The following is a 15,732-nucleotide window of genomic DNA, read 5'->3' on the forward strand; positions in this document are numbered from 1 at the left end:
AAACTAAAATAATATCTAGTTGTTAGCATTGGGAGAAAAAAGAAATATTATTCCAATTGGGACAGCAGAACAGGAACGTAACACATTTTAAACTAAATTGACAAGAAAATTTCTTGTCCACGTATTATCCACATTTTTAACACGCGGAATAGGCCAAAGTCCCATTTGAGGAGAGTTTTGACCATCTTTACGTGAAAGAGAAATTGTGATACACCACAAAAACAAAAAACAAAAACCCAACCAAAATCAAACACATAAAAAAACAAAAAAGATCAATAGAACATAGAGCTTGATTCAAGATTTTAAGTTAGTTGTGCGAAATTCACTGCACTCGTACTATTGCTACAGTGAGTATAAACATAATAAAAATATAAATTTTCGTTTAAATTTTTTAACTATACATATGATTTAAGTCACAACTGTACTATTTACTCCCCTAGCAAAACATTTTCTTGTCCAAATAAGTCCTTAGTAGTACCTGTTAGTTTTGAGAATCCGAGGTCAAGTTTGAAGCTTAGCCATGGAGCTTCAATGGAAATCAATGAAACCGTAGAAAGCCAGAGAAGCAGCGTGGAGAAGAAGCTCAAATATTTTGTGTATTTTATGACTAACTGAAAATGTCTTACAAGAGTATATCGTTATATACAATGTTAACCTCTACTTAATTAATGACTGCTCACTATCAGCTAATTCTAACATCTCCACTATCTATCTCTAATTACAGTTAAGTTCACTAGTCAACTAACTATGGTTACTAACACCTAACTAACTCTAATACTCCCCCTTAAGCTGGAGGGTGTAGAATATTAAGCACTCCCAGCTTGCTTAATAAGGACATGTGCTGATTTCCCAAGTCCTTTTGTAAGCAGGTTTGCTTGTTGATCTTTGGTTCCTATGTGAAGAGTCTTCAACTTCCCTTCTTTGATTTTATCTCTCACAAAATGGCAATTGATTTCTATGTGTTTGGTGCGCTCATGAAAGATAGGATTTGCTGTAATTTATAGTGCAGCCTTGCTATCACAAAACACATCGACTGGTTGATTGATCTCCACATTTAACTCTGTAAACAAACCCAATAACCATGTCAATTCCGAAGTTGCTGCAGCTAAACTTCTATATTCTGCTGCTGAGCTTCTTGATACAGTCTGTTGCTTCTTGGATTTCCAAGAGATCAAGGAATCTTCAAATTTGACTAATAAATCTGTCGCGAATCTTCTTGTATTTGGGCAAAACGCCCAGTCTGCATCGCAGTAGCAAACCAAACTTTCTGCTTTAACACTACTCATTAGCAATCCCATTCCTGGTTCCAATTTCACATACTTCACAATTCTCAGTGTTGCATCCCAATGAGACCTCTTTGGAGCCTTCATAAACTAGCTAAGTGTTTGCACTGCAAAGCTAATATCTGGCCTGGTGATAGTTAAGTACAACAATCTTTCTGTCAACCTTTGATATGCTGTAACATATGACAATATCTCATCTCTTGTGCCTCATGTGTGCTTGTCATATTCCACTGTGGTGAACTTCTGATTGACATCAATAGGGGTTGAAACGGGTTTGGCTCCTCCAAGTCCTCGTTCTGAGATCATTTGTAAAGAATATTTTCTTTGATTCATTAGTATTCCTCTACTTGACCTCAGAACCTCAATGCCTAGGAAATATTTTAATTCACCCAGATCTTTCACATTCAACTTCTGGTGTAAGACATTCTTAGTTTGTTGAATCAACTCATCACTGCTACTGGTAATCAGGAGGTCATCTACATACACCAGCACAACAACAATATCACTTTTATTCCTTTTAGTAATGTCACGACCCATTTTCTGAACAAGCTGGGACCGGCACCCGATCACTAAACATGGCTGAGTGAACCATCTGCGCTTATCAAATCTATTATAACTTCAAACTTTATATACCACACGACAATAATATAACCAAATACTTTTAATTAATTTAAATATCTAAAATAAACTAACTCCAAAACTTTATTCGTAGTAACCAATAAAATACTATTAAGTTATTATCAAAAACATCTGAATCTTAACCCACCGACGGTGTCTATGAAGCCTCTACTGATAAACTGACGCACTGCTTAAGACATGAGATTTCCTGGGCAGTTCTCTAAGTAAATAAAGAAATAGCTAAATAATGACGACTCAAAGGAGTACTCCACGAACAAAAGCGGAGCTCACCAATAGCACTGGAAGTGAGGGAAGTCCTAACACGTAGCCTGCTCGCCTGCAAAACCGGTTCATACGTTGTACCGCAGACCAACGTAGGTTCCCAAAAGAGAACGTTAGTACCATCCATTGTACTCAGTGAGTCTCAACGATACTGAGTCTCAACGACAGGGGACGAAACTTTAATAACAAATACATTACGAGCAAAGATTCTAAATGCATGTAAAATATAAAGCTTATAAGAACAATTCTAAAATAATTGCATAATAGCAGTTTATGAATAATCTAAAAGAAATTCTTTTCTTTTTCTTTCTTAAAAAACTACTTCACTTTATAGTTCGAGAGTTCCAACTATCCTGACTTAATTATGTCTCAGTCACTGTGTGATCGGCACGGGTTTGATCCCAACCTGATCGAATAGCCCAATCCACGAGGTGCCACTCGTTTCATGGTTCTCAGCGCTCATGTACCATACCTTAGCTTGGAAAATTCTCAGCAATGAGACCCTCGGCTCGTATCCCCCCTACTTTGGCACAAGTAGTTTCAGGAAGCCAACGCCTTGATAAGGACCCTCGGCCTGGAGGATGATCCCTTCTCAGAATAGAGGATACTTTCAAAAATCTTTTCTTTCTAAAACTTCTTCTTGTGACTTTTCAAGTCTAAATCTTTTCTGAAACATCATATACATACTCATAGTGGTATCCTTAAATGTAAAGCATGGCATAAGAATAAAATAAATATTCAAAAGTATATCTAAAGATTCTTGCTCCTTCATGAATTTTCAACATGAAAATGGCATATAAGAATAACACAAAAATCTAAAAATTTATGCACATATATCATAATAAATCATCTAAACTTTAGCTAGAACAATTCTAAGTTAATAGGTACTCACTTGCTCCAATTAAGTACATATAAACTCTTTTAAGCAATTCATCAAACACCTTGTATGCGTGCTTTTGTGAGTTAAACCACTTTAGTAAAGGGTTATATCAACTCACCTCAAAACTCCTTGAGCCAATACGTAGGCCCCAGTCCAATTTACACCCGTCAAACAATTGATTCTACAACAACCAGTGCATTTAAATTAATTTCAAAGTTTTACACCTAAACATGGAACTTATTGTTGATATAGAGGAAGAAGGGAATTAACTATTCAATTCTTACCTATTACTACTGTAGGATAATTGATAATAGGGAATTTTATATACCTGAGTTCAAGAATACGTGAGTTGTGAAGAACCCTAGAATTTTCCGTGCAATTTTCTGGCGCCTCCGTGTCGTATAAGGCTTTTAGCCGTTTGTGTGTGTGAGACAGAGCCTTTCGTATAAGGCTTTCTGTTTTCTTGAAGGCATTAAGCCTTTTCTTTTCCCCCGTCACGTGACTTTATTTCTTTCTCTTCTTTTTTCTTTTTTTTTGTGTTTTGACTTAATTAGTATTTAATTGTACCCATTGTTAAAAATTAATAATATTAAAATTATTAATATTCCCCTAATTATATATATAATTATTTATAAATAGAGAAGTAACTCAAAAGTCAATCACAAGGGTTTAAATCCGTAATAGAAGTATAATTTTTATGCACTTAAGGCAAGATAAAAAAAATAAAAATTCTATATTTAGCGGATCTTGAAACTTTTATAGATTTGAGGAATGTTACAATCTTCCCTCCTTAAAAACATTCGTCCTCGAATGTTGCTAGGGCCCTATTCTTAAGCTAACAATCATTCCTTAAGTCCTTGAACTTTTTAAGTTTTCTTAGCCCTACTCACTTTCCCAAGGGACTCAAAATTTTGGCTAACTCCCTAAATTTTCAAAACTTTCGACAGAGTCTCGCCTGTAAATTGGACTATCCAAAAAATATCTCTGTCACCAATACCACAACTACACAACCAACAACCAAATATACCATAACAGGCCATTCATAGGTACCATACACAACTCATAAACTAATTACTCACACTCCGACAAGGAGGTACCACAATAACCAACCAAAATCTAAAGCACAACACTTCTGCAAAAAGTAACTAACTTTAATGAATTAAATATACTCTGGCATGACACTAAATTATTAAATAACTAAATATACTCTGACAGAAACTAAATTACTTCAACAACTAAGTATAATCTAGCAAGGACATAAACACATGCTAACTTGTATTTAATAAATAAAATATAAATGCCAAATCAAACCTAGGTTCACATACATTTTTCCTCAATTAAATATGGATATTTCTTTCTCATATCTTCCTCGACCTCCTACGTAGCCTCTTTTGAATCATGATTACTCCCCAAATCTTTTACCGATGCTATATCTTTTGTTCTCAATTTTCTTACTTGCCTATCAAGAATTTCTATAGGTACCTTTTCTAAAGTCAAGCCTTCTTTAATTTCTATGGTATTGGCAGGTATTATATGCGACTCATCATGAATGTACTTTCTAAGTATAGACATATAAAAGATAGGATGAACAGAGGACAACTCAACGGGAAGCGCTAGCTCATAAGCCACGTTTCCTTTCTTTTCTAGAATTCCATAAGGTCCGATAAATCTAGGACTAAGTTTCCCTTTCTTACCAAACCTCATAACTCCTTTCATTGGTGAAACTTTTAAAAATACCTTATCACCAACCATGAACTCTAAGTCACGATGCCTCTTGTCAGAATAAGACTTTTGACGACTCTGAGCCGCTTTCAGTCTTTCTCTGATTAGCTAATCTTTCTCTAAGGCCTCACAAATAAACTCTGGACCAATCAACGGCACATCTGCTAGTTCAAACCAACCCACTGGAGACCTACATCTTCGCCCATACAGCGCTTCATAAAGAGCCATACCAATGCTGACTTGATAGTTGTTATTGTAACCAAATTCTATAAGTGGCAAGTGATCATCCCAATTACCTCCAAAATCTATAACACATGGTCGCAGCATATCTTCGAGTGTCTGAATAGTCCTTTCTGCCTGACCATCGGTCTGTGGGTGGAAAGTGGTGCTCAAATTGACCTTGGTACATAATCCTTTCTGCAATGCCTGCCAAAAATACGCTGTGAATTGAGGGCCTCTGTCATATATGATTGAAACCGGAGTACCATGCAATCGGACTATTTCTTTGATGTACAACTGCGCGTACTGCTCCGCGGAATCTGTCGTCTTTACTGGTAGAAAAGCACAGAATCTGATACTCGGCTTTGACTTGCTGGCAATTCAAACATTTAGCCACATGATCTGCTACTTGCTTCTTCATGCGTTTTCACCAATAAAACTCTTTCAAGTCCAGATACATTTTGGTAGCACCTGGGTGGATAGACTACCTCGAACTGTGAGCTTCTTCCATTATGGCCTTCCTAAGCCCATCTACATCAGGCACACATAACCGATCATTCAACTTCAAAACTTCATCACTTCCTAGGGTGAAAGCAGTGATTTCTTTGTTTCTGACTCCTTCTTTTAACTTCACTAAGTACGGATCTTCGTCTTGCTTAGCCTTAACATGCGCAACAAGGGAGGATTGCGCTAAGGCATAAGCAGTTATACCTCCTTCTTCGGTCTCATCCAATCTAATTCCATCATTTGCTAGTTTTTGAATTTCTCGATCCAAAGATCGCATTTGTACTGCAAGATGGGCCAAGACACCCATTGACTTCCTACTAAGTGCATTTTCTACCACATTAGCTTTGCTCGGGTGATAAAGGATATTGATGTCATAATCTTTCAATAGCTCGAGCCACCTTCTTTGTCTCAAATTTAATTCTTTTTGCTTGAAAATGTACTGGAGGCTTTTGTGATATGTAAACACTTCAAAATACTCGCCATAAAGGTAGTGTCGCCATATCTTTAATACAAACACCACTGCTTCAAGCTCCAAGTCGTGTGTAGGGTAGTTCTTCTCATGATTCTTTAACTTCCTGGAAGCATAAGCAATAACTTTTCCATCTTGCATAAGAACACAACCGAGACCAACTATGGAGGCATCACAATACACTGTGAACCCACCCTAACCTGTCGGCAAGGTTAACACAGTTGCAGTGGTCAACCTCTTCTTTAACTCTTGAAACTTAACTGCTTTCTGAGTCAACTTAGTTAATGGAGCTACAAGTGAGGAAAACCCCTCTACAAACCTTCTATAGTAGCCAGCTAACCCTAAGAAACTCCTGATTTCGGTTGGCGTTGCAGGCCTTGGCCAGTTCTTGAGTGCTTCTGTCTTCTGAGGGTCTACTTTTATGCCTTCACTAGATACCACGTGGCCTAAGAATGCCACTGACTGCAACCAGAACTCATATTTTGAAAACTTGGCATAAAGCTCATTCTCCTTCAAGGTCTGCAAGGCTATCCTGAGTGGTCTGCATGCTCATCCTTACTCTTAGAGTATACCAAAATATCGTCTATAAACACGATAATAAAAGTATCAAGGAATGGTTTGAAAACTCTACCCATGAGGTCCATGAATGCAGCTGGAGCATTTGTTAACCCGAAGGACATCACTAGAAATTCATAGTTCCCATAGCGAGTTTTAAAGGCTGTTTTAGATATATCCTCTTCTCTAATTCTCAACTGATGGTACCCCGACCTCAAGTCTATTTTTGAAAAGTACTTTGCACCCTAAAGTTGATTAAATAAATCATCAATTTTCGGCAGTGGGTACTTGTTCTTAATGGTAACTTTATTCAGCTGCCGATAGTCGATGCACATTCTGAGAGAGCCATCTTTCTTCTTGACAAACAGGATCGGGGCACCCAACGGTGAAACACTCGGCCTGATGAAGCCCTTGTCAAGAAGGTCTTTCAATTGTTCTCTCAACTCATTAAGTTCTGCCGAATCCATCCTATAATGAGGTATAGATATGGGCTGAGTGCCTGGCATGAGATCGATGCCAAAGTCTATGATTCTTTCAGGAGGAAGTCCGGGAAGGTCATCTGGAAAAACTTCTGGGAATTCTCTAACAACTGGCACAGACGGAAGAGCTGGTGGTTCTGATTTTGGATTAATGATGTGAGCCAAATAGGCGAGACACGCCTTACTAATCATTCGTTGTGATTTAAGGTAAGAAATAAACTTACCTACAAGCGATGCTGAACTACCCTACCACTCTAAGACTTCTTCATTTGGAAATTTAAACCTGACTAACTTGGCACGACAATCTAATATGTCATAGCAGGAACATAACCAATCCATACCCACGATCACATCGAAATCCACCATTTCTAACTCTATGAGATCGGCCTCGGTGCTGCGACCTTGGACTGAAACTATACAACCTCTATAGACTCTTGTGACTCTCACTGACTCGCCAACTAGAGTAGATACTAGGAATGGCTCACTAAGTTTCCCAGGTTCTAGCCCGAGGTTAATTGCAAAGTATGGAGTCATGTACGAAAACGTTGAACCTAGATCAATTATAGAATAAGCATTATGTGAGCAGACTGGAAGTATACCTATAATAACTTCTGCAGATGCCTCTGCACTCTGACGATCAAGTGTAGCCAACAAATGGGGTTGTCCGCCTCCCTGAGTAACTCGTTCTGCACCTCTGTCTGCCCCATGCCCGGTCTGATTATGAGTACCATGAGCCTGACATGGTGCAACTGTAGTAGCTAAAGAACTAGAAGGACAAGTTGATCCCCCACTGAAATTACGTCGCAACTTTGGGCAGTTGGCCTTTATATGACTAATGTCTCTACAATGATAGCAACCATGAAACCCGAGCTTGCACCGAGCTGAATGTTGCCGCTTACATGTTCCACAAAGACTATGTTGTTGTGAATGTTGCTCAACATGACTCTGGCTATGTGAGGATGATGTCCTAAAATTTTAATTCTTGCGAGACCGGTTTTCATAACTCTGAGTACGTCTGAAGAAAGACCTACCACCTAACTGGTGACTGGACTGAGGTGGTGCTAATGACTCCTTATTAGAGGAACCCCTTCCACCTCCGCTGGATGTACCATTAAACCTGCCCGTTGTCCGGGCTTTCTTGTTATGCTCTTTTTCTTCTCTCCTTTGTTTTCTGTCTTTTTCTAAGTGCTTGGCAAATCCCACAATAGAGGAGAAAGCTGTCATTCCTACCGCTGCAGTTGATGTCGTATCCTTAATGTGGTAAGCCAAACTGCCAACAAACCTGGGAGTCTTTGCTTTTTCTGTCTTAACCATGTAAGGAGCATGCTTAGCCAACCTTATGAATTCCATGTAGTACTCTTACACACTTTTATTCCTTGCTTGAGCTGTTCGAACTCTGTAGACTTAGCTTCCCTATCCTCTTCCGGATAAAGTTAGTCATGAAGCCCTCTTTAAATTCTTCCCAAGTAGGCGGACCATCATATTCATCTCTTTCCTTTTCCCACATCTCAAACCAAGCGCCAGCCACATCTCTAAGCTGGTAAGCAGCCGGCTCCACAACTTCATCATCAAATGCCTTCATCGCTCGGAGGGCTTTCTTGACACCCTCCAGATACAACATTGGATCTTCATCAGCTATAAAACCATGGAACAATGGAGGACTCAACTTTAAAAATTCATTCACTCTTGAGGACTCAGAATTGTTCTGTCTATTTGATTGAGGTGGAATCTCATCTCTTCTCTCGTTCTGGTTGACCATGAAGGCTTTAAACATCTTCATAGCACTATTGACAGCATTAAACATCTGACCCACCTCTGGATATATAGATGTCTGAGCCGGAGCTGCTATTAGGGGCGGCACTAGATCCTAAGGTACTGGATCATCATGCCCCATCCCTTCTTCAAGTTCAACCCGGGGTACTTGAACCCCCTTTGTGGATTTACCCTTCCTTTTTTAAGTTGAAGCCTTCTTAGTTCTACCTTGAGCCATAATAGTAGCAATAGTTTCTTGAGCAGCATCCTGAGTGTCGGTGTCAGAGTTGCGAGTACGAGCCATTTCTGCATGTTTTGGAGAAACAAATACATTAGATAATTTCTTAGAGGTAGGCTCTACTGCATGATCTAAAGTATGAAAAAAATGAGACTTTTCCTAAATACTTGTAGCATCCTGTTTATAAGTATGGCGTGCTTCATACCCATAAACAAGACTCTACAAACACGGCTTCATAGACCCCTAGGACTCCATAAACCTGACGCTCTGATAATAAGTTTGTCATGACCCATTTTCTGAATAAGCCGGGACCGACACCCGATCACTAAACATGACCGAGTGAACCATCTACGCTTATCAAATCTATTATAACTTCAAAATTTATATTCCACAAGGCAATACTGTAACTAAATATTTTTAATTAATTTAAATATCTAAAATAAACTAACTCCAAAACTTTATTCGTAGTAACTAATGAAATACTGCTAAGTTATTATCAAAAACATCTGAATCTTAACCCACCGATTGTGTCTATGAAGCCTCTACTGATAAACTGACGCACTGCTCAACACATGAGATTTCCTGGGCAGTTCTCTAAGTAAACAAAGAAATAGCTAAATAATGACGACTCAAAGGAGTATTCCACGAACAAAAGCGGAGCTCACCAATAGCACTATAAGTGAGGGAAGTCCTAACACGTAGCCTGCTCGCCTGCAAAACCGGTTCATACGTTGTACCGCAGACCAACGTAAGTTCCCAAAAGAGAACGTCAGTACCATCCATTGTACTCAGTGAGTCTCAACGACAGGGGACGAAACTTTAATAACAAATACATTACGAGCAAAGATTCTAAATGCATGTAAAATATAAAGCTTATAAGAACAATTCTAAAATAATTGTATAATAGCAGTTTATGAATATTCTAAAAGAAATTCTTTTCTTTTTCTTTCTTAAAATAAATACTTCACTTTATAGTTCGAGAGTTCCAACTATCCTGACTTAATTCTATCTCAGTCACCATGTGATCGGCACGGGTTCGATCCCAACCTGATCAAATAGGCCCAATCCACGAGGTGCCACCCGTTTCATGGTTCTTAGTGCTCATGTAACATACCTTAGCTTGGCAAATTCTAAGCAAAGAGACCCCCGGCTCGTGTGCCCCCTACTTTGGCACAAGTAGTTTCAGGAAGTCAACGCCTTGATAAGGACCCTCGGCCTGGACGATGACCCCTTCTCAGAATAGAGGATACTCCCAAAACTCTTTTCTTTCTAAAACTTCTTCTTGTGACTTTTCAAGTCTAAATCTTTTCTGAAACATCCAATACATACTCATATTGGTATCCTTAAATGTAAAGCATGGCATAAGAATGAAATAAATATTCAAAAGTATATGTAAAGATTCTTGCTCCTTCATAAATTTTTAACATGAAAATGGCATATAAGAATAACACAAAAATCTGAAAGTTTATGCACATATATCATAATAAATCATCTAAACTTTATCTAGAATAATTCTAAGTTAATAGATACTCACTCACTCCAATTAAGTACATATAAACTCTTTTAAGCAATTCATCAAACACCTTGTATGCGTGCTTTTGTGAGTTAAACCACTTTAGTAAAGGGTTATATCAACTCACCTCAAAACTCCTTGAACCAATACGTAGGCCCGAATCTAATTTATACCCGTCAAATAATTGATTCTATAATAATCAGTGCATTTGAATTAATTTCAAAGTTTTACACCTAAACATGAAACTTACTGTTGATACAGATGAAGAAGGGAATTAACTATTCAATTCTTACCTATTGCTACTGTAGGATAATTAACAATAGGGAATTTTATATACCTAAGTTTAAGAATAAGTGAGTTGTGAAGAACCCTAGAATTTTCTGTGTAATTTTCTGGCGCCTCCGTTTCTTCTAAGGCTTTTAGCCTTTTGTGTGTATAAGACAGAGCCTTTCGTATAAGGCTTTCTGTTTTCTTGAAGGCATTAAGACTTTTCTTTTCACAGTCACGTGACTTTATTGCTTTCTCTTCTTTTTTCTTTTTTTTGTGTTTTGACTTAACTAGTAATTAATTGTACTCATTGTTAAAAACTAATAATATTAAAATTATTAATATTTTTCTAATTGTATATCCAATTATTTATAAATAGAGAAGTAACTTAAAAGTCAATCACAAGGGTTTAAATCCTTAATAGAAGTATAATTTTTATGCACTTAAGGCAAGATAAAAAAATAAAAATTCTATATTTAGCGGATCTTGAAACTTTTTTAGATTTGAGGAGTATTACAAGTAAACATTAAACAATCATACAGACTTTGACAATACCATGCATCAGTTAGAGCTACTGAAAGTTTTATATTCTATTGCCTTGGAGCTTGTTTTAACCCATACAGTGACTTTGATAATCTGCACACTTTTGTCTTTCCCTATCTTCTAAAACTTTGGGGCATCTGTATATATACCTCTTCAAATAGATCGCCTTGTAAAAAGGCATTATACACATCCATTTGGGATATGTTCCAGCCTTTGGAAGCTGCCAAGGCAATGACAGACCTGACAGTCACCATTTTTATGACTGGAGAGAAAGTCTTATGATAGTCTAATCCTTCTTTCTGGCTATATCCTTTTGCAACTAGTCTTGCTTTAAATCTCTCAATTTTACCATTTGCTTTGTATTTTATCTTGTATACCTATTTTGAGCCAATTGCATTATTTTCCTTTGGGAGATCAACTATTTTCCAAGTATTGTTGTTATCTTTAGAAGCCTCTTGAAACCCTGTGGTTCTATAGTTGCTTAAAAACTTGCCAAAAAACTTCTATACTTTGCAGACAAGTTGTGATAAGAAACGTTATCTGAAAGTGCATATAGGGTTGTTCCATTTGCCTTCTTCCTTGTCACATAATCCTGGAGCCATGAGGGTGCTTTAACTGTTCTTTCGGATTTCCTGAGTGTGACTTCTTCTTGCTTCTCAGTATGTTCCCTAGAGTCACTATCTTCTTCAACTGGTTCATAAGTATTGCCATCATATACATCATTATCAGCAATATTAGGAACTGGAGGATCTTCAGGAATCACATTGTTTGTGGATCTACAGAATCATTAACACCACACATCTAAGGCTCATTAGAAGCATCAGGAGCAACATCAGGAACACCACACATTTGAGGCTCATCAGAAGCATCATGAACATGAACAACACCAGGAACTGAAGAATCTTTATCCAAATCAAACTTGCATAATCAGGAACTGAAGATTTGGATAATCTGGTAGGCACAATACAATTGGGTTCCCTTTGGTTTGTAGTTTTTGTTAACTTTCAAACGATAAAAAAAATTAACTTATCATTCGGACAAGAAATAAGATAAAAATAAAAAGGACTTTGATTTATCCCCTTTATCTTTAAACGTACATTTATATAAATATTCTTTTTCTTAAATAAATAAAGTTACCAATACATATGGCTAACTTGTATAACTTATTTCTATGGGGCTGATCAAGCAGTCCCTGGTCCTGATAAGACATTGATCCCGCTTATAACAGTCTTCGGTCTTTGTAATACTTTTAGTGCCTACATGCTTTATCTTCCCCCCCCCCCCCAGTATTCGGATACTAAGTATGATAATTCGAACACTGAAAGTCTTGCATTTGCCGATGATTCATTCTTTGTAGTATGCTTTACATTGTTGCCTCGTTAAATTGAGAGTTTTGGGAGATGCGATATGTTATCGAGCCAAAGATTATTTAACCAACCATAAGTTGTTTGCCATACGAGTTGATCTACACAGAACTACAGATTGCATCTCATCTAGAGCATCCTTCTCAATACTGGAAGTTAGATCACACCATTTTGGAAACCACTGAGACTGCTCCAGACCCAGAACTGAAGTAATCTAGTGCCTTAACATGTATTAGTTTCCCTAGTGTTCGGATGCTAAGTATGAGAATTCGAACACTGGAAGTCTTTCTTTTACCGATGATCATTCCTTCATAGTATGCTTTAAATCGATGCCCCATTAAAAACCTTGCCAGAAAAACTCAATTGGGACAAAACCTGATCGAAGGAAAAAAGAGTGCAGCATATACTTTCAGCACCAGCAAGGATCTTCAGCAATAATACCTTTTGAGGTGAGTCACGTTCCAATTGCTTGGCAATTTTATTCTATCTTGATTTTCTAATTCATATGAACCTTTGTCGGTTATAGCTAAAACTCAATAAGGTCCTTCCCATGTTGGTCCTAACTTCCAGGAGTTAACTTCCCGAGTGCTTTGAGTACTTTTTCTCAGAACCAAATCTCCAACTTAGAAATATAGGAGATTGGCTCTGTGATTGTAATATATTTCCATCCTTTTCTTTTTTGCCACCATCCTCGCATATGCCAGATCTCGATGCTCTTCAAGCAAATCTAGTTTAACCAGCAATGCTTCATTATTTGTTTCTTCGTTTGCTCGGAAAAACCTTAAGGTTAGTTCCCCCACTTCCATCGGTATCAAAGCCTCTGAACCGTATACAAGTGAAAATGGTGTTTCACTCATGCTCAGCTTTGCCGTGGTCCGTTATGCTTATAACATACCGGTAGCTCATCTGACCACTTGCCTTTAGCATTTTCCAATTTCTTTTTAAGGTTTTGAATAATTACCTTGTTAGTTAACTCTGCATGTCCATTAGTACTCGGGTGATATGGTGAAGATGTAATTTGTTTGATCTTCAATCCTTCCAGACCCGTTGTCATAAGCAATCTCTTTCGGTATTCCAAACCGGCAGATGATATGATCACATATAAAATCGATCACTTCTCATTCTCCGATCTTTTGGTAAGCACCTGCTTCAACCCATTCAGTAAAATATTCAGTTAAAACCAAAAGAAATTTTACCTTACCGGGTCCTTGTGGTAAGGGACTGACTATGTCCATCCCCCATTTCATGAATAGCCATGGTGACACCACCGAATGCAAAACTCCCATCGGTTGATGCACTAGCTGTGCATGGCATTGAAACTTATCGCACTTTTGTACAAGTGTCTTTGCGTCTTGCTCCATCCGGGGCCAATAGTTGCCAGCTCTGACTAACTTGAGAGCCAGCGAATCTGAACCAAAATGGTTCCCGCAGACTCCTTCATGAACTTCTCTCATTACGTAGTTAGCCTCCGATGTCCCTATAAATCGAGCCAATGGTCCTTGGAATGACCTCCTGCATTATTGTCTGTCAACAAGATTGTAACGAGTCGATTTAGTCTGTAGTGCCCTGGATGATTTTAGGTCTTCAGGCAATTTGCCATGCCTTAGTGTGATGATCGATAGGTCATTTTGAGGTTTAGCCTTTAGTTTTGTATTTCAAGAAGTTGAATAGCTTCGTTTAGTACTCCTCAATTTACATGCGCAGTCTGTGTCTTATTTTGGAAAAGTTTTATGTGAAAAATATAAGAAAATGTGAATTTTAGCCTTGAAAATGATTTGAGTTGACTACGGTTAACATTTTGTGTAAACGGACCCAGATCAGTATTTTGACGGTTCTGTGGGTCTATATCATGATTTGGGACTTGGGCGTATGCTCGGAATTGAATTCGAAAGACCCTAACTTGATTTAACGTGATTTGTTGAAAATTAGTAATTTGAGGGCATTAAGAATTTGTAAGTTTGATTGTAGGTTGATGTTGTTGCTACCGGGTGCGAATTTTGGTTTTGAAACTTGGTATAGGTTCATTTCACTATTTATGACTTGTCTGTAAAATTTGGTGCAAAACGGAGTTGATTTGTCGTGATTCGGACGTCCGGTTGTAAATTTGAAAGTTCTTAAGTTTCTTTGAAAAATTTATGCATTTTGATGTCTGATTCGTATTTCTAGGTGTTATTTGATATTTTGATCATGCGAGCAAGTTCATATGATATTATTATACTTATGTGCATATTTGGTTTGGAGCCCGAGGGGCTCGGGTGAGTTCTGGATAGGCTACGGATTTATTTTAAACTTAGAGGGTATGTTGGTTTACTGATATCTGGTGTCTGACGTTTTGTGCTTCGCGATCGAGAAGGGGAAGTTGGGTTGGGGGCGGATTTCTTCAATGCGAACACGTTGGCTAGGTCGCGAACGTGAAGCACTGGAGGGATTACCCTTTATAAACGCGACCAACCTCCCGTAAACGCGAAGGCCAGGGGGTAAAGCCTTCCCGAACGCGTGAGGAACATCAGGAACACGTAGGCCATTCTGGTTGTTATGCATTGCGAACGGGTCAGGCCCTTCGCCAAAGCGAAGAAGGCCCGACGCCCAGTGACTTAAATATCCCAAAGTCGGGATTTAACCCATTTTTCACCATTTCCAAGTTTGAGCTAGACCTAGAGGCGATTTTGATGAGAAATTTCATCCCAACTTCATAGGTTAGTAGATTTTAACTCATTTTCTTCCATTTCCATCAACACCCATTGAATTCTAACCTTTAATCTATGCTTTTTTCGTGGTAGAAATTAGGGATTTAGGTAGAAATTAGAAATTTTGAGAAATTGAGATTTAGACCTCAATTTGAGGTCGGATTTCGAAACTAATCACATAATGGGTAATTGGGTTTTGGTCCGAATCTCGGATTTTGACCGAGCGAGCTCAGGGTTGACATTTGCTGAATTTTTCCAAAATTATTAAATATTGAATCTTTTTCACTCGTGGGTAGTTTCTAAAGCTCATTTTGAATTATTTGAACTATATTTGGTTGGATTCGATTGGTTTGG

At 38.0% G+C, this 15,732-nt stretch overlaps 1 protein-coding gene and 1 long non-coding RNA gene across 2 annotated transcripts; both read right to left on the minus strand.

The window, feature by feature from the left end:
* Nucleotides 1-571: 571 nt before the first annotated feature.
* LOC138896814 (uncharacterized) lies at nt 572-3,527 on the minus strand. Its single transcript, XR_011410226.1, has 2 exons — nt 3,392-3,527; nt 572-3,244 (listed from the first exon to the last, which is right to left on the minus strand). It is a non-coding gene; the product is annotated as an uncharacterized lncRNA (long non-coding RNA).
* A 3,733-nt stretch (nt 3,528-7,260) lies between these two features.
* On the minus strand, nt 7,261-8,364 carry LOC138897148 (uncharacterized). The gene is made up of 2 exons (XM_070183107.1): nt 8,046-8,364; nt 7,261-7,895 (listed from the first exon to the last, which is right to left on the minus strand). The coding sequence occupies exons 1-2, from the start codon at nt 8,362-8,364 to the stop codon at nt 7,261-7,263; spliced, it is 954 nt and encodes a 317-aa protein (XP_070039208.1).
* Between the last annotated feature and the right edge of the window lie 7,368 nt (nt 8,365-15,732).

Source organism: Nicotiana tomentosiformis, chromosome 8 (assembly GCF_000390325.3).
Source record: "Nicotiana tomentosiformis chromosome 8, ASM39032v3, whole genome shotgun sequence".
Taxonomy (NCBI): Eukaryota; Viridiplantae; Streptophyta; class Magnoliopsida; order Solanales; family Solanaceae; genus Nicotiana; species Nicotiana tomentosiformis.